The following is a 22,157-nucleotide window of genomic DNA, read 5'->3' as shown; positions in this document are numbered from 1 at the left end:
CATAGAGCCGGTCCACAGAGATAACAGCGCAGGCCTCTTCACCCTTGGGGAACAGGATTTTTTCGACGCTCCAAAATTTCTTTGGGGAACTGATCATGTGAATCAGTCTTTGAGTGCAGCTCCGTAGGCCAGGCACATCTTCCATACTTTTTTTTTTGAACACACTTTATTCAAGTATGCAGATCAATTATTGACTTTGACAGCATAACGAAATGAACGAAGAACAATTGGCATCTCAGCAAAAATGAAGGTATCAACAGGAGTCTTTCAAAGTTAGTTTCCCAGGGCTCAGAAAACATTACCATAAAAATAAATAAACAATGAAACAATAATTGACAAAGAAATATTACATTGTACACTGATTATGAGTGGAAAAGCCGCCCATAAAGGTAAACAAAACTGTCCCATTGCAAAAACACTCTTTGCAAAAATTTATCCATCTGGCCAACCAAAGTGTTCAGTCACAGGAGTCCATAAGTCATAAAACATCTCTGACCTCAAATGAAGTTTAGCTGTTATTTTTTTTTCCATCAAATAAACTTTCCTCAAAGCCTCCACTGTTCAAGAGTCGGGGGTGAGGTTTTAAGCCAAGATCTGGTAATCATCTTTTTTGCCACCAGTGGAAGAATTTGTATAAGTTTAACTTTTTTCTTCCCTATGCCTTCTTCTGGAAGGATGCCTATTATATATTAAAGTGGATTTAATGGCCTTTGTTATAACTTTAATAATGTTTTGAATTCCTTGCCAATATGGTATGAGAACAGGGCAGTCCCAAAAAATATGTGTGTGATCTCCTATTTTATTGCATTTCCTCCAACATAAATACGGTGTCTTGAAAAATCTCATCATAATCTTCCAGTTGAATTCATTCCATGTAGGACTGTTTGAAATTTTATGAACCCCCTCGCAGATTGCTTCCCACTTTTCATCCTCAATGACAATGTTTGCCTCCAATTCCCATTTTCCTTTCAGATCTAATGAATTATCTGATAAGTGTGCCTGCAGACATTGGTCTATCAAATGCTTTCTCGGCATCTAAGCTTACAAGCATTGACGGTTCTGATTTCTTTTTAGCTGCCTGCACGATATTCAGCGCTGTTCTTATATTATTTATTCCTAATCTACCGGGTACGAATCCTGTTTGATCTGGTTTAATTAAATTCCTTATATATTTCTGAATTCTCTTAGCCAATATTGCTGTCAAAATTTTCATATCACAGCAAAGCAAACTTACGGGTCTGTATGAGGCACAGCTTGCAGGATCTTTACCTTCTTTGTGTATTACTGATATTATTGCTTGAGACCAGGATTTAGGTGGGTCATTTTCCTTTAACGTATGATTAAAAACTTTTTGTAAAAGAGGCAAGATTTCATCTTTAAAACACTTATAAAATTCACCTGGATACCCGTCTATCCCTGGAGACTTATTGTTTTTCAGGTTTTTAATTGTATTTTCTATTTCTATCTTTGTAATTGGCTCTACTAAAGTTTCAGCTTGTGTTTTAGTTAATTTGGGCATCTTAATTTTTTCTAGAAAGACTTTGATCTTTTCTTCTCTATTTGCAATGTCCGGTGAGTCATACAATTTTTCATAATAAGCAGAAAAGACTTCCGCCACATCTTTTGGGTGGGATACTACTTTCTTTGAGGACGGATTAATTATTTTTGCTACGCTTCGATTGGCTTGGGCTTTGCGTAATTGGAATGCCAATAATCTGCTAGCCGTGTTTCCTGATTCATAATATCTCTGATTAGCAAATCGTAAGGCTCCCTCTGCTTTATTGGTTAATAAATCGTTATATGCCTGTCAACATTGGTTTAAAGATTTTAGGGTGTTTTTATCATTTGTCTGTTGATGTTCTCTTTGCAAATCCATTATGTCCTTCTCAAGATTCTTTTATTTTTTTTCCCCTATGTTTTTTTTATTTTAGATGAGATCGTTATAATCTTACCCCTCAGCACTGCCTTTGCGGCTTCCCATAATATAGTGTGCGAGGTTTCTCCATTATCATTATTTTCCAAATAGTTTTTCCATTCTTGTTTAATGTCGTTGACCACCTCCGGATTGTTTAAAAGAGAAACATTTAATCTCCACTGTCTGATTTCACTGTAATTTTGCAGATTTAATGAGAGGACTACTGGTGCATGGTCAGATATTGTTATCGAGTCAATATAGCAATTTGTGACTTTATAGGCATCTCTTCTTGACACACAGAAAAATCTATTCTGGAGTAGCTATTATGTACTTTGGAGAAAAAAGTATATTCCTTCTCTTTTGGATGTTTATGTCGCCATATGTCCATGAGTCCTAGTTCCTGCATTGTATTATGCAGTAACTTTGTCTTGCGTGGTGTCGGCCCTGGCTCAAACGGTTTCTTATCTAGATGTTGATTTAGGACACAATTAAAGTCTCCCCCCACCAACAGGAACCCTTCTGGTCCTGCAATTTTGAGGCAGATTTGATTCGAAAAAGTGGGTAATTTAGGCCAGCCTTCCCTCAATTTGGGCAGATACGTACTCCAAGGTGGCTTCCATCTTCCTCATGAGTTCAATGGTCTCAAGCACACTGCTTAAGTGGGCAAGACGAGCACAGAGCTTTTGATCCGCTTGTAAAAGTTTCTCACTGCGAGTCTTTCTTCCCCGAAGAATCTTTCCCCAGAGCTTTGACAGCTCACCTCTCTCCGTCTTCCGCTCCCAGACCGCCCGATAAATCAGAAATCCTCCGATCCCAATTAGGAGGAATCCCATTATCAGAATCCAAATAGGTAAGGCAAGGCAAGTTTATTTGTATAGCACAATTCGTACACAAAGTAATTCAAGGTGCTTCACAAAACAGAAAAATGCATTAAAATCACAATACATCATAGAAATAATCGACGTAAAATTTACTTTAAAAGAAAAGAAAAAAATTGAAAATTGATTTAAAAATAAAGGAAGGAAAGGAAAGAAAAGTGCAGATAGGACCTTTCAGTCATATACACGGCTAAACAAAAATGTTTTAAGTCTAGATTTGAACATGAACACAGAAGAGGCCTGTCTTACAACTTCGGGGAGGCCGGTGAGCAGGCCGTTACAGTAGTCTAACCTACTGGAGACAAATGCATGAATAAGTATCTCCAGGTCTGGCTTTGACATTATGTTTTTGATTTTGACAATGTTTTTCAGATGGTAAAATGCTGCTGATGTTACTGACTTGATATGGCTGTTAAAGTTTAGGTCAGAGTCCATGATTACCCCTAGGTTTCTGACTTGATTTGAGGGGTTTAAGAGACAGAGAATGAAGGTAGCTGCTGACACTTTCTTTTTGTTTCTGTGGGCAAAAAATAATAACTTTGGTCTTGTACACATCCTAGACATCTTCCACAGACAGCTGGGCCAGGCACACCAGCCTCCACTTGCCCCATGGATCGATGGTGAATCCCGCTGCATGGGTACCGTCTGAGCAGGAAGGGTCTGCTTTCCCATTCCTTCGTGTGGAGAAAACTTTGTCGATCAAATTCAGAGACCAGCTGATCAATTCCATATTCAGAGTGGAAAAAGCAGTACTTGCAGAAGGATGAAACATGCAAACTCTGGGACAGACTTGGGAAAGGGCTGACATAGGAGGAGCGAGAGGAAAAAGCGCCTGTCCTCCCTCGGCAAGAGTCAGCGCAAAAAAAAGGCCCATGAAAAACGAATCCATATTTATGATAGTATATTACCTTATGCACACTAAAGTGCAATTGTTTTTTCATTAAATATGAGTTGTTTTAGTGTGTTCATTTTCTACCTGGAAGTAAAACTACTCGATCTCTGAGGCGCACCAGCTTTTGCTCCTTGTGGGTGCTGCCCAGTTCATGATGTCAACCTAGAGCTGGCCTCAGTAGTCTGCGTTCCACCCACAAAAACAAACAATATCTAAACTTTTGGGTTGTTGGAGCTTTGGGATTGTTTTTTGTGAGGAATTAACATTATAATAGAACAAAAGTGGTGCATCTGTTGGGGTGGTGGTTATAGGTTGGCACCAGGGTTCCGCAGCGGACTGATGTTCGAACAGAGTTCGGGCATCAGGGTTTTGAATAGGGGGTTTGGGACTGTAAATGTAAAGTGCTTTGGGCCTTTGAGGAAGTTAAAAAAGCGCTATACAAGTATACGCCATTTACCATGATACACTTAAAAGCTCAAAAAGTTAACTTTGATAGCCTATTAAAACATAAATTAACATTTGGTTTAAAACCTGGCTATAACCTTCAATCTGTCTTTATATGTTTTTGAAGTGCATCCCTGTCTGTTTTCTTTGCAGCAATACTTCCATGCTGGAGGCAACGGCTTGAAGAAAGCCTTTCTGGAGAAGAGTCCAGAGCTTTCCTCATTGCGCCACGCTCTGTCCCTCTACACTCAGACCACAGACTCACTAATCAAAACCTTTGTGACAACCCAACACACTCAAGGTAGTTTGTTTGTTTACGCCTTGGACTCTTAACACCCATAAAATGGTTCCCCAGAAAAGATCCTGGGATGCAAATTCATCACCCTAACCTGAAATTTAACATTCCATGTGCTCACTTGTCTGATTTTGATGCATTTCTGATAAGAAGCCTTGTTGATAAGTTGTTGCTGTCTTCTTTTTATCTCCTGTGCTGCGTCTGTGCCAGTGCACAATGGAAAGGGTATTAGGTTTACTCCAAATGAAAAAATACAGCCCAGCAGGGGTAGGTCTCCTTGAAGTCATTTGCCAGCTATCCAACCTTTCCCCCCACACATCTTACCCTTTAGACTTGACTTATGTGTACACACCCATCCCAGTCTTTTAAATCTGTACTTGTTTTGAATGAATATTTTACCCAAATGTGTAAACTCACTGGATTGATCCCTGAAACAGGATCGGGTGTGGACAAACCCATCGGGGAAGTTTCCCTTCAGATTGAGCTGTTTACTCATCCCAAGAGCGGAGAGCGGAAAGTTACGGTCAAAGGTCTGGTAGAACTTTTAAATATATATATTAAAGGTCATTATAATGTACTAAGATATGTTTTTGTTATCATTTTTGCTTCACTAGTCATAGGAGCCAGTGATTTGAAATGGCAGACATCTGGTATGTTTCGCCCATTTGTTGAAGTCACCATGATCGGACCTCACCTCGGCGACAAGAAACGCAAATTCCAGACCAAGTCCAAGAACAACAGCTGGTCTCCGAAGTTCAATGAAACCTTTCATTTGTAAGTCTACCACCCTGCAGTTCTGCCTTATTTTGGACCTCTACAACAGTGACTTCTACTTGTTGATGTGCTGATTCTACATCGCACTGTGAGATGACCTTTTGCGTATTTGAAGTTTGGTGCAGACCAGGCATGTGTCGCTGTGTCAAGAACACGTAGAACGTGGGTTATTGAACAACTTTTAGCATGTAGTGATCACACTGGATTGTTACTACCCAATACTAGCACATGTACCTACTGTTAGAGGAGGCTTGGTGTGAAATGTCGAACAGGTGCAAATCTTGCAAATGTGAATATTGCTACAGCCTTTCTCTTTCACAGCTCTATTCCGATATAGGACAGACTTGGCCTCATATAATTCTGGCAAGGCACAAACTGCTATTATTGGTTACTCCTCCATTATCAATTTTCAAGAGGTTCTGTGAATTGAAAATATAATAAAAAAATATAGTGAATATGTTACTACCACAACTTTCAATGCACATTCAATGGCTGCTCCTTTTGTATGTGGAGCCCAAAAATGGACTTAAAAACTTGCATAGTGATGTGAACATTAGAGTTTTGAATGCTGAAAGCCCAAAAAATGTGCAATTACACATGTTTATATTGACTTTTTATTGAAAGTGATCACTTTGCCATGTAACAAAAGTGGATTTCCTGTAAAAAATAGAAAACTTTTTTTTCTGTTTGCAGTGTTCTGGGTAACCAGGATGGCTTTGACTGCTATGAAGTACAAGTCTGCGTGAAAGACTACTGTTTTGGCCGCACTGATCAAGTTGTGGGTTTGGTTGTGATGCAGCTGAGAGACATCATGGAGAAGGGAAACTGTGATTGCTGGTGCCCTCTGGGACAACGCATTTACATGGATGACACGGGCCTCACCGCCATGCGGATCCTCTCACAGCGCTCCAACGACGATGTGGCAAAGGAGTTTGTGAGGCTTAAGTCTGAAACTCGATCTGCCGAAGAGGGTCGATGAGGACACTTGGGGGAAAACTGGACATTCAATATGTTCTAGCTGCTGCTGAATTTTAAATGATGCCTTGCCAAGCTCTCTGGCTCTCATTTACATTTTTATCATTGATCGAATGCTTGGTTTACTAGTTTCTCATAACAGCAATATTTACTAATGTATTTTATAGCTCACTCAAGCTTTTCTTACAAGCTATTTCGATTTAAACCTTTTCTTAAAACTCCTTCCTTATCTGCCTAAGTGCCATATTGTGTATGTCAAATCTCTCCAGAGGGTTAAATAAGTTCCTACATTTCCCTGGTGTTCCCATGCAATAACCCTGATCTCTCTATTGAAGTTCAATCTATTGTTTTAAGCCTTACACTTGAAACTGTGAATGTGTGATGTAATATACTTTTAAAGATCAATTTCCTTAATGACTTTAGTCAATTTTATCTTTAAAGTTCTTTTTTTGAATGGAAGACTTATAAGCCAGAGACAGTCCACTGACATGAAATGATTTTGCAAAGTTAAGAGTGAACCTGTGAGTGACTGTATATCATAATAACCCCTTCATTTTCTCCTTTAAAGAACCGATCAGTTAAATATGTGCCTTCTCCATTCAAGTTGACATCCTGCTTGTATTTAACTTTGTTGGCAATACCTGTTCACTATAACTCAAAACCTCACAGAATTCCTTCTCTGTTAAAACATTTTAACAAGTTTTTATTTATTAGCTCTTTTAAGAAGTCTTGGTGGCCTGGTATACTGGATTCTGTAGCCATTTTTCTTTTTTTTTCTTCTTGACGGTCTCGGATGTTTGAAATGTGTTTCCAGATTGGCATGTTTGTGAATTTGCACCTATTGTTTGTGCTGCTTCAGTTTTGTGACCATAACAATGAAACATATGGCAACAAAATAGTAGAAACCAACAGTTGTAAGACTTTTAGCCATTTTAGAAATTAAAATCAAAATGAAACAAAAACATACAATTCCGTTCCAAGATAATAACATACATCAAGACATAATAGGTGGAATTTATGAGCAAATGTGTTTTCTATACTTGGATAATCTGGTTACTTGGAGGAAAAGCTTTCCCTGTTAAACAGTGGTAGTTTGCATATATTCTCCTCTGTTTTCGAACCTCGGTAAAGAGGCCTTATGCTTATGAAAAAATGCCATACTTTTTTTTTTTTTTTTTTATTCTAAAAATAAAAAAATCCTTCTGGTCAATACCTTGGGGTATGTAGTCGTCACGTGAATTTTCCATTTGTCAGTTCTAGATTGATTTTGTCTTCATGATCCTGCAGTCCAGCCGCTCTACCCAAACTGCTTTTCTTTATTCTGTGATATTTGGTGTTGAATGGTTCCAAATGTCTTAAGTGTTTTCAGTTATCCTTCCCTGATGATGTGGGATTTTTTTAATTTAGATCTGTAGATGGGAGGGATTTATTTGAGATTCGTATGTTAGTAAATTTTTCCATATCTGAAGGAAACATTTCAGGAAATATTTCATCTGAATTGGGCATCTACAGTGTATTAAATATGAAACTCTCAGTGTGTGTTTGAAACCATAAAAACATATTCTTTTTTTCTAACTTGGTGTTTATCCATGTGAACTTCATGTATTTGGTATATGAGCTAATGCCTCTAGCCACCCTGTAAGACCCCTGTTATTTGTGCCAAGATGAAAGTGTTCACTTTTTATCTTTAGTGTTGCACTTTTTTAAATTTGTGTACCACTTGACCACTGCAATAGTTGAGTACAGTTTTTCCAGTCACTGCATTTCTTTTTGTACTGTCACTCCTTTTTGTCACCTTGTAAAAATTTCTGTTTTTATTTCATATAAATTATTTCAATATCAACAAATTTTCCCTCTTGTTTTTTAATTTTTTATTGACTTTTTCCTCCCCAAATTTAATGTCTTGATTTGTTATTTTAAATTATACTGAAACTTGAATTTTGGGTGGTTGGATGTTCTCTGCTATGGAAAAATCAAGTCCCCAAATAATATCTTACATTTTGTTTAATCTATTCATTATTTTTTTGTTTGCTTTTCTTTATTTTTTATGGAGCCCGTGACCTGACATTAAAAAATTAAAATATATCTTGTTCCCACAGATTATCTTGTTCCCACAAATTAATGTCTTGTTCGCACAATATACTATTCCGTTCCCACAAGATAATATTGAGTTCCCACAAAATAATATTGCATTCCCTCGAAATACTATTTAGTCCCCTCAAAATTTGTTCGAATGCAATAATTATTCATGTAATAAGTCATTCATAAACACGGATATGCTCTCCATCCGGACGCAAAAGCCGCTTTCAGTGGTAACCTCCGTGTCTCTGTGACCCACATTCTTCAAGAAAGAAAAAAGAAAAACAAGTATGATCATATTATTGTCTCAATAAATAAAAGAAAATATAAGATTTATGATACCTAAGCTTGCTGTTTTACCATACGATAGCCATGTTTGTAATGCTATGAGCTAAAAGCTAAGTCCGGTAGGCAAAGCAGCCAGCCTAATCTTATATTTTTCTGATAATCATCGAGACAATAATAGATCAATCATTCTTGCTTCTATTTTCCCCCCTATTGAATGCTCCCAGAGACACAGAAGTAGCGGCAGAAAGTGGCTTTTGCAGCAAGATGGACGGAGATCGTACCAGGACCATGTGAATGAACGTGATTACCGATGCTTTTGTGCTTTTTAAAATAAATAGAGTTGATCTCTAAACATCCTCCGTGTCCCGTCATGCATCATGCATACCATCACCGTGTCCCTGTAACTGAGGTGTAACAACAAGACCAATGATTGGCTGGTTAAATGCCGGCATTACAAGCAAAAGAGCTCCGCCGCAGAGCTAGTAGGAGCTATATCCGGTGAATTGTATGGCAAAGCAGCAAGCTTAGGTATTATAAATCTTGTGATATTTTTCTTATAGTCAAGGAGACAATAGTAAACTGATCATACTTGTTTTTCTTTTTTCTTTCTTGAACGAATGTGGGTCACAGAGACAGGGAAGTTACTGCTGAAAGCGGCTTCTGCGGCCGGACGGAGAGCACATTGTGTTTATGAATGACTTATTACGTGAATAATTATAGCGTTCGAACAAATTAATTATTTAGTTCGCTCAAGAACGAAATAGTATTTCGGGGGAACGCAATATTATCTTGGAACGGAATTGTATTTTGTGCGAACAAGATATTAATCCGTGGGAACTAAATATATTTTACTTTTTTAATATCAGGACACGAGCTCCGTAATTTTCAACTGACCCTCTTAAAATCTTTGTCTGCTTATTTTTCTTTTTCTTTTTTCATAAATTCACACTGACTGATACATTTTATAGGAATCTTTCCAAAAAGACCATTTGGGCATAAGTCTAAAACAACAGTCCCTTATCTGACAATAGGAATAATCTTGGGGCGTATTCAGACTGAACACATTTGGTTCACTTGAAGTGAACCTGAGTTAGTTTCCCACAATAATTCGAAACATCTGAATACACCTAGGCAGATCTTGGTTCGGGACCAGACACCACTTTCAGACCCATCTTTTGAGGTGTTCTATTTGTTTCCAATCAGACTGAGCTCCAGTGCGCTCTGACTTTTCCTCAGTCTGAATTGGAACAACTAGACCAAACAGCTACTGTCACTGAGGATGGAAACAAAGTAGCGGTGCTACTCAATGAAATTTGGTCAGATGAATACAGAATCATTAAAACGCCTTTTAACATCATACATGTTGCTTCTCACAGTTTTTTCTGCAATCTATATGTCATGAGCACTTATGGGTGTATTTTCATAGTCTTCTCAGTAACCGCCTTGCAGCATGTCTCTGTCGTACTAAAGAAAAATGTAAAAATTGTTGTACCTGACCTTGACATAGATGGTATAAATTGGTCAGTGAAATATAAAGTTTGAATAAGTGAACAATGCTGACAAGGATTCCAAAAGAACTTCTGTTATTCTTTCTCTCATTGCTTTGCCCTGCCCTCATAATTCCTGGCCAATGATTGAAGAGATTTTTACTCACGTCAGTGGTGGGCCGTCAGAGCCTTCAAGGCCTTCTCTGAAGGCCTAAAAAATATCTGAATTGTGTTAGTTATATTTTGTCCATGAACACTCATTAAATCATTCAAAGTGGTCTGTCCATTCCCTTTTATTGTGTTTTTTGATGGTTATGCTGCCTTCAAAAAGACATGTATTTTCACATTGGATTATTTAACTATTTAACTGTTGCCAGGCAGGGTCAGAGCTAAAGAGGCCCTCACCATCCGTTTTTTTTTTTCAACCTTGTAATGCAAAATCAATTTCGGACATTCATTTCTTTCAACAAATCAGATTTTGAGCTGGCGTCAGCAGGCCTTCCAGCAGGCTTAGGCAACGTCAAAGTATTCAGTCCTTCTGATCGGACAGAAGTTTCAGGAATATAGAAAAAAATTCCTAAGTTTGACACAGAGTCACAGAGCACTTTTTGATCTGCCGTGGTTAAAAGCAGAGCTGACTTTAATGTACACCATGGATGATTTTGATGTCATCCTTATGATTTCATTGACTTCCTTCTTTAGAAAAATCTAAGTGAGAGCATGAGCAGCTGTACAGAGCTATCCAATTTGTCACAAATTGTGTGTTTGGCGCTGACCATCCCTGTATCCACTGCGTCTGTTGAGTGGACATTTTTTACTCTAAAGCGAACTAAAACCAACATACACACAACTGCCTTCAAGGCCAGTGCTATAAGCACGGTCCGCCACTGAGTCACATACAGTAGTTTTGTTTTACAAGCGTTGGTTCAAATCAGAAATGTTCAGTAGATAATTTAAATAGAGGCAATTTAAATAGAGACCAAACACAAGGTTCGGGACTCAATTCGGACCAAATTAAGCGGACTAAATCCGGACCAACTGCCTTTTCCAGTCTGATTACACCCTTAAACTCCAGCATCTGAACATGGGCATCCTTTTCCCTGTGTCTTGCCATAAGGTAAAAAGCAACCAATTGCCTCAACCTAATACTTAAAGAGCTAAATCATATGATTCACAAATTAAATAATCCTCAATTCTGGTACAATTTACCAGTATAGTTGTCGACAAGTTTTACTTTTAGCAAGGTCCTGGTCGATATCAAGGAGTTCTGATGTTTTTTTCTTTTAGGGACCCTATCTGACCAGATGATTAAACTACGTAAACACTGAAACTATCAAATCTGATTAGCATTGAGAGCAAATAATTACAAAGCACTCTCATAATTGTAACTATTGAATTTTTATCAGGCGGGCATTATAACTTGAATTTGGAATGTTTAATACATTGCATTTTAGTAACATGTATTAAACTACCAACTACCCAAAAATGTAACCGTTAAAAGTATGTGTCATGAGACAAATTTAAGATAAACATTGATCAAGAACTAAATCTATTTTTAAATTATGACTGCCGTTTTTAGAATAATCTAGGACATAGTTTCTGCAAAGCGGCAGTGGTTCATTGAAAATCCACCTCGGAACTGTTGGTGCGGAGTAAGCCTATCCCTATCCAGGGTGGACTGCACCATCTGCAACATGGAGAGGGAGTTTGCCCAAGGAATATAAAACTAAATGGGATCACAAGAAGATAGATTTTCTTTTAGAGTAGATTGATAGATCTTTTTATGTCATTGTCACATGAACAATGAAATTAAAAGTGCAACATTTATACCTAAAAAAACAGAAAACGTACCACTAAAAATAAGAAATAAAACTACATAACAATTGCTTCAATGTGTTAAATTTGTTAAAAACAGAGAAATAACAATAATAAAAATAACTAATAGCAAAAAAAAGGTCTAATTTACAAGAGGAGGTCCGGGTTTAATGTTGTCCAGCCGCGTTGAACTTGTTTGATGGAAATTGGATAAAAACTGTTGTGGAATCAGTCAACAATCTTTTGGGCGATGTTGATGACCTGCTGGAGGGCTTTCCTTTCAGCTGCTGTACAGTTGCTGAACCAACTGCATAAGCAGTATGTTAATACACTTTCTGCCCAGGTCCTCCAACTTGGCCACCAGCTTGTGTGGTAGAATGGTGTTAAAGGGCGAGCTGTAATCCACAAAGAGCATCCTCACATAGCTCCCCTGCTGCTCCAGATGAGAGAGAGCAACATGCAGAGCAGTTGCTATGGTGTCCTCTGTGGATTTGTTTGCCCTGAAAGCAAACTGGTGTGGGTCCAGTCCCGCTGGGAGGGCTGCTGTTATGTGACTACGGACCAGCTTTTCAAAGTACTTCATGGCTGTTGGAGTGAGAGCCACTGGTCTGTAATCATTGAAGCTGGAGATGTGAGGCTTCTTGGGCAAGGGAACTATGCTGGAGTACTTGAGGAAGAGTGGGACCGTTGACTGTGCCAGGGATCGGTTGAAGATCTTTGTGAAGACTGCAGTCAGTTGTTTGTCTCGCTTTGCAGCCTCAGTTCATCCATGTTGTTAGGCAAGGCAAGGCAAGTTTATTTGTATAGCACAATTCGTACACAAAGTAATTCAAGGTGCTTCACAAAACAGAAAAATGCATTAGAATCACAATACATCATAGAAATAATCAACGTAAAATTTAACTTAAAAGAAAAGAAAAAAATTTGAAAATTGATTTAAAAATAAAGGAAGGAAAAGAAAGAAAGGTGCAGATAGGACCTTTCAGTCATATACACGGCTAAACAGAAATGTTTTAAGTCTAGATTTGAAGCTGAACACAGAAGAGGCCTGTCTTACGACTTCAGGGAGGCTGTTCCAGATTTTAGCTGCAGAATATTGAAACGCTGATTCTTCTTGTTTAGTTCTGACTCTGGGTATCAACAGGAGGCCGGTCCCTGAGGTCCTCAGAGTACAAGATGGTTCATATGGCACTAACATGTCAGAGATGTACTTTGGTGCGCGGCCATGGAGAGACTTGTACACAAGCAGAGCTGCTTTGAAGTCTATTCTTTGAGGTACAGGGAGCCAGTGCAGAGACCTGAGCACAGGACTAATGTGATCATACTTCCTGGTTCTGGTCAGGACTCGAGCAGCAGCATTCTGGATGTACTGAAGCTGTTTTACGGCTCGTTTGGAGAGGCCGGTGAGCAGGCCGTTACAGTAGTCTAACCTACTGGAGACAAATGCATGAATAAGTATCTCCAGGTCTGGCTTTGACATTATGTTTTTGATTTTGGCAATGTTAGTTAGGGATCTGCCATTTGGGGGGATTAAGCTGGGGAGTGGCAGGAGCGCAGGTGGGTTTCTGGACTAAAAGATATGTATCCAAGAAAGTATTTATATGTGCACACCTCTGTGAGCGTACTTCACGGAGGTCACAGGTGGCTGGATAAAAAAGAGCTGGATGACTGATTAGTACTTTTTTAAAGCATAAATACAAAAAGAAAGTTCCTAGACTCTGCAGATAATATAATGCCTCAAATACTTGACGTTTTGAGCCAGGAGGCAAAATAAACTGGAACTTTGGTGAAAGCACAACCAAGCATACGTATAAAAAACAGGGTGTGTTCTTCCCCTGCATGCCTAGATTACAACAGTTACACTGTCAGTGACTGGGTAATGTCCATCACATTTATAGCTGTTTTACAACTTCATCCACTCCTACACTGTTTACTCAAGCCCTGGGCTGAAACCCTGAGCTTGAGCAAACAGCCACGGGATCACGCACCTTTTTATTGGACCCAGAAACTGCGTTTTTCTCTCATTACTTAATTATTTTTAGTTAATCTTACCTTCATTTTGTTTTCCAATTGGAGGCATATTTTTTGCTTGTTGATTGTTTTTGCTGATTGTTTTTTGAATGCCTGCACAAAGAAAGGCCTGGATTTACCTTATCAAAGACGGAAGCAAAGAAAGGGCGGCCACCTTTAGCTTTTTACCTCTAACAGTTTTTTATGTGTGAAGAACTCAAAGAAAATATTTTTCCAAATTCAAGGTATGTGACTGTGTGTCAACAGAAAAAATGTATACACACGTAATTCAGAATATTTTTCATTGGTCTTTGACAAATGAATATGTGCTTATCACTGCAGATCAGCTTCTACCTCGGCTTAACTTTCGAGTTTGCAATAGAGAGAAAAAAAACTGAGCTGTGGTTTTCTTTACAGAACACTTACAATTTGTTATTGATTTCAGCCTGCTCTAATTTTTTCTTTGATGTGAAAATTAAAAATGAAAGAAATTGAGCTTTTGAATCCATGCCTTACATGACATCATAGACTGGTGTTAATTATTGATTGCTGGCCTAAGTTTTTACAACCGTAATACCTGTGGTCATTGATTATTTGTCTGCATGGAACAAAGAGTCACTGAACCAGTGGCCTAATGTTTTTACAGCTTCAAAGACCCAGATAAAGTCTGAAAGAGAAGTAAAAAAAAACTGTTGCTTTTGTTCAATAGCAGTATTTTTGGCTTTCTGTTACAATCATGGAAATCAGGGGGCTACACAGTGGCTAAGTGGTTAGAACCCTCACCCCACAGTGAGGGAGCCCTTACTCAATGTCAGACTTGAGTAAGGGCAAAGCTTGGAGTTTGCATGTTCTTTCTGCTGAAGCTGGAGCTTCCCACTGTCCAAAAACATGGTTTAGTTGGTAACATGGTTTAATTATAAACCTTCAAATTTTCTCCAGGTCTAAATGTGTGTATGTGGCTGCATGACTCTATAGGTTCGTTTACACCAGCCTTGGTAACGTGTATTTAAGTGGTCAATTCCAATGAAAAGTCTATTTAAACACACGTTTCGGGCATGTGCATTGACAAACCAGGTCAAAATCTGACCAATTAGGGATTCTGACTTGGAATTATGGATTTATGGATTGCGTCCCTTCTCATTCACTGAAGTGCCAGCCGTTTGAAAAGTGATAATAGAGGATAAATTAATAATTGTGTTCGACCGGATTTGAATGACACCAAGTCTTACATATGTCGGTATAGAGCTGTGAAAGAAGAAGCCTGGAAATTTAATTCATGAGATTTGCACCACTTTGGCATTTTGCACCAAGCCTCATGCGCTAACAAACACTAGAAAAAGGAGAAAAAAAAGGAACCCCTCTCGTGTTGTCCATTCTAAATACCATGGTCAAACTTGCATCCAAGAATGCACATTCGTGAGTTCGTCTTCGTGCATTGTATGCCCGGTGTGTCGGTATCTTAAGACAGAATAGCGACCTGCCCAGGGTTTACCCTGCCTTTATTTATTTACTACACAGTACAAATTAACTAGCATCTTTCTGAGCACAAAAAATCGAGACAAACATGAACTTATGCAAATCAAATTTAATTCAAGGACAAATTTCAGAGTTATAATTGTTCCCTTTTGTTTCTCCCTTATTGGAAGCCTAATCATGGAAATGACGGTTGATTAAATTTAAATGGACTGCAGTTAAATGATTACTGCTTTACATGTCTAAAAGCACCAATTTTTTAATGTGAGTCCTACTTTTTCTGATCTATGTCTCACAGTATTTTAGTTGAGCTATTGATGTCACTTAGATGTTAAGAAGAAACTATTAGAGACTGTTTTATTAGCTAAAGCCTCAGTATTTATTTAGACTCCTGCAGTAAAACACTTCAGTAAATCAACGGATTTGATTACATTTAATCAATGAACTAATTAAAAAAAGATGTTCAACACTATTTCTGTCACAATCTTTTTTGACATTTAGGTGTTGAAGTGAAGGATGGGATCTGTACTTTCTTACTTTTGCAACTTGAATACGAAAGAGAAAAAACAAGGTAAGCTCTGCAGAAAATAAACTTTAGACCAATTTTTTAACCTAAGACACAAAACATTAATAAACAAAAATTGCAGATTACACATTTACAATGATGTAAGTGGTAATTGATTAATTAATCAATTCATTTTAGTCCTTTTTAAACTGTGAGTGACTGTTATTTTCCAGAGGAAGAACGAGTCCTGCGAGCCAATGACAGAGGATTCAACCTGTCTTTCCAGTATGCTGTAAGTCCAGAGGGAAACTTCATTATGAACATTTTGGCAGCACCTGACGTTTATGTCTTAAATATCTTGTAATACTGGTTATACCAGTATTGGGAAAAAAGCGATCTGAACTGAAAAAATAACAAGAATAAAGTACTGAGCGCTGGGCCCCGCCAAATTTCCAACTGTGGCCAAGCCTGGTCGGGCCATGTTTACAACACCCCTTGTGGGCCCCCTTTTTTCCCCGGGGTGCTCCCCTCCTGGGCGGGGGTGGCGGGCCCCTGCCTTGCTCCTCCCTGGACCAACCGTGGGCCTGGTGGATGGCTGCCTGGAGTGCGAAGCGGGTCTCCCTTGGGGGGTCCTGGCTCGTACCTGGGGTTGGGGCGGGGGGATGCCCGGAATTCCTGGGTGGTGATGGGGTGCTCGTACTGGGCTGTGGGCGCCCTTCTCCGGTGGGGCCCTGCGTTGGGCTCTCCTGGCGCGGCGGGGGGGCTGCTCTCCTGGTTGGGCTGGGGCGGCACTCTCTTTCCCCCCATGCCTCCCTGCTCTCTGGCTCTGGGGGCCTCGCGGCGGTGGGTGGCGGATTTGGTCGCCCGGGGGGCGGTTGTTCCCTGCCTGCTCCCGTGTGGCGTTGGGGGGGTTCCGGCTGCCGCTGCTGCTGCGGCGGGGGTCTTGGTGTGGGGATGGCTGGGCACTCTCCTTCCTTCTTTTCACATTCCTCCATCCACTTTAGAACATAAACACTCACCTGAGCACAGGTGTTAGCTCACCTTTGCACTAATAGTTTGCATGATTGAATGAATGAAATATTTCACACTAGTTGGTTTTAAGGCATAAGTATGCGTGTGTGAACACTATCTGTTTTGTGTATATGTTGACATGTTGACATTTTTGCAGCTAGCAGGTGTGTTGATAACATTTGAGTGTGTGTGTGGACAGGCCCCGCCCTTTTTGTACTACATTTGAACCTTACCGTAATGATAAACAACCAGTAAACTTGTTGCTTTATGCTGCTTCATGGTCTTATCCCCCCTGCCCTCCTATTATCACCCTCCTACCCCCCCTCTCTCTAACATCCCTCTCTCTTCTTCCCTTCTTTCCTTTTCCGTCCGGTCCAACACCAAAGATTTTCAAACATGGTTGAAATTAATAAAGTTTGGCCTCAATTACAAAAGGGGTTTATTGAGACATACCTTTGGTTTGTCTGAAGATTAATAACCCCTATTGTTAAAGTAAAATATGTCCAACACAAGAGGCCCTTAGTTCTCATCTGCCTGCTGTTGGACAAGACAAGTTTAAAAAAAAAAAAAAAAAAAAAAAAAAGAATAAAGTACTAAAAACTAATTGAATATTCTTTTTTCGTGTAAGTGACCCTGGTATAGTAGAGGATAATGGCCTTCAAAGTGTGCATTATCAGACTTTGAGTCGGACGGTACAAATTTAAAAACAAAAGTCTATACCGGAATTGTTTTTTTTCATTTTCACAATGAAGCTGCCTTCGCTGACTCAAGAAAAAAAGAAATATCAATACGCCAAATGGCTTTTTCTTTTTCTTCTTCAACACCGCTCTTTCTGTCGATTAATTAAAATGATAAAGTAAATGCTATTTGACATTTTATTTTTAAAAAGTTCTTTAGTAAATGTGTAGCCAATGACGGTCATCATAGCATCAGGTTGACATGATATTGGAGTGCCCTGGCGCAGATTTCATTAATTTTACACAAAAATGGCCGGTTTTAGTCAAGGAAAACTACGAGGAAAAAATAAGAAAACTCTTTGAGGGGGCAGACGCTTCATCCCTTCATCCTGCCAGCTTGACCTAAAGGCACCACGGCATTCTTAGAACACAGCAGTTATTTTACAAAACCACAGAAAACAAAAAAATTCGCCCCACAGGAGCCGGGAATGTAAAGGAATGTAAGTGAAGAAATACACAATTCTTTACTCCTTTTATTATTAGTCTGAACTATCTTTTATTTTGAAAAATCATTTCTTTTGAAAAATGACTGGATCAGTGTGCTAAATTAGTCCAGTAGGGGGGGAAAAAAACAACAGCTGTGTACATATACCGCCTCTCTCACCCTTCTCTCCCAAGTCCTCTACCAGAGGCCTGGGAGCTTGAGGGTACTGCGCAGTATCTTAGCTGTTCCTTGGACTGCGCTCTTCTGGGCTGAGAGGTTTGAGGTCTTTCCAGGGATCTGTTGTAGCCACTCCTCCAGCTTGGGGGTTACTGCACCAATTACCACAGGCACCACTGTCACCTTCACTTTCCATGCTCTGTTCAGTTCTTCTCTGAGTCCCTGGTATTTCTCCAGTTTCTCATGTTCATTCTTTCTGATGGTCCCATTGCTTGGCACTGCCACATCCACCACAACGGCTTTCCTATGTTCTTTATCCACCACTACAATGTTTGGTTGGTTCGCCATTACCATCCTATCAGTCTGGCTATTGTGCTGAAGTCCCACAGGATCTTTCCCCTCTCATTCTCTATCACCTTCGGAGGTGTTTCCCATTTTGATCTTGGGGTTTCCAGTCCATATTCTGCACACATGTTCCTGTATATTATTCCAGCCACTTGATTGTTGCGCTCCATGTATGCTTTCCCTGCCAGCATCTTACACCGTGCAGTTATGTGCTGGATTGTTTCAGGTGCCTCTTTGCACAGCATACGTCTTGTCTGGTGTGGTAGATCTCTGGTGCTCAGGGCTTGTTCCTGAGCTGCCAGGATAAGTGCTTTAGTGCTGTCCTGTTGGCCAGCCCTGTCTAGCCATTGGTAGGACTTCTTGATATTAGCCACTTCATTTACGCTCCAGTGGCACATCCCATGCAGGGGTTTGTCCTGCCATGAGGATCTGTCTTCCAGCACTGTATCCTCTGATCTCCGTTGCCTGAGACATTCACTGAGCACACTGTCAGTTGGGGCCTTGAGCTTGATGTATTCATGCATCTTGGATGTTTCATCCTGGATAGTGGCTTCTACGCTCACTAGTCCTCGGCCTCCTTCCTTGCGGCTAGCATACAGTCTCAGGGTGCTGGATCTGGGATGGAACCCTCCATGCATGGTGAGGAGCTTTTGTGTTTTAACATTCACGGTCTGTATCTCTTCCTTTGGCCATCTTAATATTCCTGCAGGGTATCTGATAACTGGCAGTGCGTAGCTGTTTATTGCCCGGGTCTTATTATTGCCATTGAGCTGGCTTCTTGACTTACTCGTTGGAGGTATATAGCTGTTGCAGCTTTCCTTGTTGCCTGCTTCAGGTTGCCATTTGCCTGCGGAATTCCAAGGTACTTGTAACTGTCGTCAATGTCTGCTATTGTGCCTTCTCGGAGTTGGGCCCCTCCTGTGTGAACTACCTTGCCACTTGTGCAAGTGGCTTGCCATTGGCTCCAAGGGGGGTTTTCCACAGCTTCATCATATTTCCTATGAAGGCTCTTAGAGTCCTGTTGATGTTGTACAGCTCCAAGCATTCAGTGATCTACGTGTGTGGCATTGAGTCATAGGCTTTCTTGTAATCAATCCAGGCTGTGCACAGTTTGGTGTGTTGTGACCTGCAGACAGCTGTCTTAAACAACTGTTCTGTCAACCAGGAGTTGGTGTTTGGCTCCTCTGTAGGCTCTTCCAATGCCCTTCTGTGTGTTGCTGATGTATTGATCCATGTGCCAATTTATCTTGGTTGCAATGATGCCTGACATGAGCTTCCATGTTGTGGAGAGACAGGTCATTGGCTGGTAGTTGGATGGGACTGTACCCTTTGAGGGATCCTTCTGGATCAGGATCGTTCGCCCTTCCGTTAGCCATTCGGGTTGAGTCCCATCTCTTGTCAGCTGGTTCATTTGTGCTGCCAGGCACTCGTGGAGTGCGGTGAGTTTCTTTACCCAGTAGGCATGTATCATGTCAGGGCCCGTTGCTGTCCAGTTCTTCATACCTGAGACTCTTTCTTGGATGTCTACCACTGTGATGGTTACTGGATTCTGTTTAGGGAGGTTGCTATGTTCTTTTCTCAGAGAGACCAGCCACTGGGCATTGCTGTTATGTGCTATCTCTTTCTCCCAGATACCTTTCCAGTATTATTCAGTTTCTAGCCTTGGTGGGTCTGCTTGGCTGCTTTGACCCTTCCACTGAGCGTACACTTCTGCAGGTTGAGTTGCGAACAGCCTGTTTATCCGTCTGGCTTCATTGTCTCTTGTGTACCTCTACAGGCGGCTGCTCAAGGCTAGGAGCCTTTGTTTGGCAGTTTCCAGTGCTTCAGGTATGGGCATCTGGCTGTATCTCTTAGGTACTTGCTTTCTCATCGTACCTCTTTGAGCCTCTGTCAGCTTACTCACATTTCTCCGGGTTGCCTTGATTTTGGCCTCTAACCGTTGCTTCCATGGTGGGTATTGTATTCTCCCATGGTTGCTCTTATAGCCAAGCATCTCAAAGATTACTGCTGCTGAAGTGTAAATCAGTTCATTGGTTTCTGTGATTGCTGTGGTAGGAATTGCCCGCAATGCTTCATTCACAGTTTCCAGGAGACTTTCAGGCGGTACATCACTTAACCGTTGTAGCTGGTGTCGGTGTTGCCTAGTGTTCATATATATATATATATATATATATATATATATATATATATATATATATATATATATATATATATATATATATATATATCCCGTTGGGCAATTTTTAGCTGTGTCTTGCGGTTTTCAGATGACTTTTGGGCTGGAAAACTGTGACACTATCTGGCAACACTGGCCTCCCCCCTGGAACTGCTGACTGGAAATGATTTATGCGACAATGTCTGTGCAGTAGATGTAAAAGCGAATAATCGCTTTAATTATGCAACAGAATCAGAGGTGTTGAAGAAGAAAAAGCTGTTTGGCGGATTAATTTTTAATTTTATTTTTGAGTCAACAAACGCAGCTTCATTGTAAAATTGAAAAAAGTATTTCCAGTATTGATTTTTATTTTGAAATATGAGACACATTTGCTTTCATAGGTTCAGGCTTCCACTGCATGCACTAATTTCTGATCATTATTCACACTTCGTCAGCCATTACCTTTACTTAATTACTAACTGAAAATATCATGTTTCTCTTTTCTGTTTCAGAACAATGCCATCAGAACCTCCAAATACAACATTTTTACTTTTTTGCCTCTTAACCTTTTCGAGCAATTCAGGAGGCTTGCTAATGCCTACTTCCTCTTCCTGCTCATTCTTCAGGTAGACATTTTTTCTTCAGTTTTTTCCAACAACCATAAAAAATAAACAAAAAAAGTAACAAACAAATAATAAGTGATGTCTCACTTTGTTGATTTTATATAAATTCCAGAGTGATTTTTTAAACAATGTATTTGTTTCTGTGTTGACAGATGATTCCGCAAGTGTCCTCTCTGTCCTGGTTCACTACAGCTGTACCGTTGGCTATTGTGCTGTCTATAACAGCAGCCAAAGACGCCAGTGATGATATAGTGAGATTAAAATATTCATATATTTTTATTTTATTTTTATTCTGACTATTCTAAATAAGACTTTTTATTTCTTTGTTGTCATCTGAGTAGAACAGACATAAATGTGACAAACAAGTCAATAACCGTGAAGTGGAGGTCCTCATTGATGGAGAGTGAGTCACGCAATACATCAATTCTACATTTGCACTTTTTAATATATGTGTACAAAGCCAAAATGAAACAATGGACACTGTTATCATATTTTATACAGACTGAAGAAAGAAAAATGGATGGATGTTCAAGTTGGAGACATAATAAAACTGGAGAACAATGAGTTTGTCACAGTGAGTATGAAGTTGTTGATATGATTAGCAGACAGAGATGCTTTTGCTGCCTCCTGAAATTCTGTACTAGACTGATGGGACATCATTTTTCACATCCTTTTTGCAATGTGCTAAAATAATATTACAGTCTTATGACATGGTTTGTTAAAATACTACAATGATGCCGTACAAAAAGCATCTCCTTTTTATCTGTCTTTTGAATTCAAAACCTTCGGTATACACCTATCAGTGTGAACCATTGATTCTATGAGAACTGCACTGAGTGACAGCCCGCCCCCCCG

The 22,157-nt window shown here is 39.8% G+C and overlaps 2 protein-coding genes across 4 annotated transcripts in view; both read left to right on the top strand.

The window, feature by feature from the left end:
* The window catches only part of unc13b (unc-13 homolog B), a gene marked incomplete in the record, with an annotated part of 145,224 nt that extends 137,421 nt beyond the window's left edge, over window positions 1–7,803 (top strand). The window contains 4 exon segments of the mRNA XM_023961185.1: window positions 4,283–4,430; window positions 4,635–4,691; window positions 4,862–5,198; window positions 5,892–7,803. Coding sequence (XP_023816953.1) covers window positions 4,283–4,430; window positions 4,635–4,691; window positions 4,862–5,198; window positions 5,892–6,177 — 828 coding nt within the window.
* A 5,970-nt stretch (window positions 7,804–13,773) lies between these two features.
* Window positions 13,774–22,157, top strand: part of LOC101157679 (phospholipid-transporting ATPase ID) — a 46,540-nt gene continuing 38,156 nt past the window's right edge. The window contains exons 1-7 of one of the 3 annotated variants that reach the window (XM_023960804.1): window positions 13,774–14,097; window positions 15,827–15,896; window positions 16,064–16,122; window positions 21,192–21,305; window positions 21,455–21,553; window positions 21,644–21,705; window positions 21,804–21,876. In XM_023960804.1, coding sequence (XP_023816572.1) covers window positions 15,842–15,896; window positions 16,064–16,122; window positions 21,192–21,305; window positions 21,455–21,553; window positions 21,644–21,705; window positions 21,804–21,876 — 462 coding nt within the window. In that variant the 5' untranslated portion in view covers window positions 13,774–14,097; window positions 15,827–15,841. The remainder of the gene's footprint in view (window positions 14,098–15,826; window positions 15,897–16,063; window positions 16,123–21,191; window positions 21,306–21,454; window positions 21,554–21,643; window positions 21,706–21,803; window positions 21,877–22,157) is intronic. The other 2 variants (XM_011473228.3, XM_011473227.3) reach the window with 2 other exon arrangements.

This window comes from Oryzias latipes, chromosome 12, assembly GCF_002234675.1.
Source record: "Oryzias latipes chromosome 12, ASM223467v1".
Classification (NCBI taxonomy): Eukaryota; Metazoa; Chordata; class Actinopteri; order Beloniformes; family Adrianichthyidae; genus Oryzias; species Oryzias latipes.
Note: the sequence above shows the minus strand (reverse complement) of the source record. Positions and strands in the feature narration are given on the sequence as shown.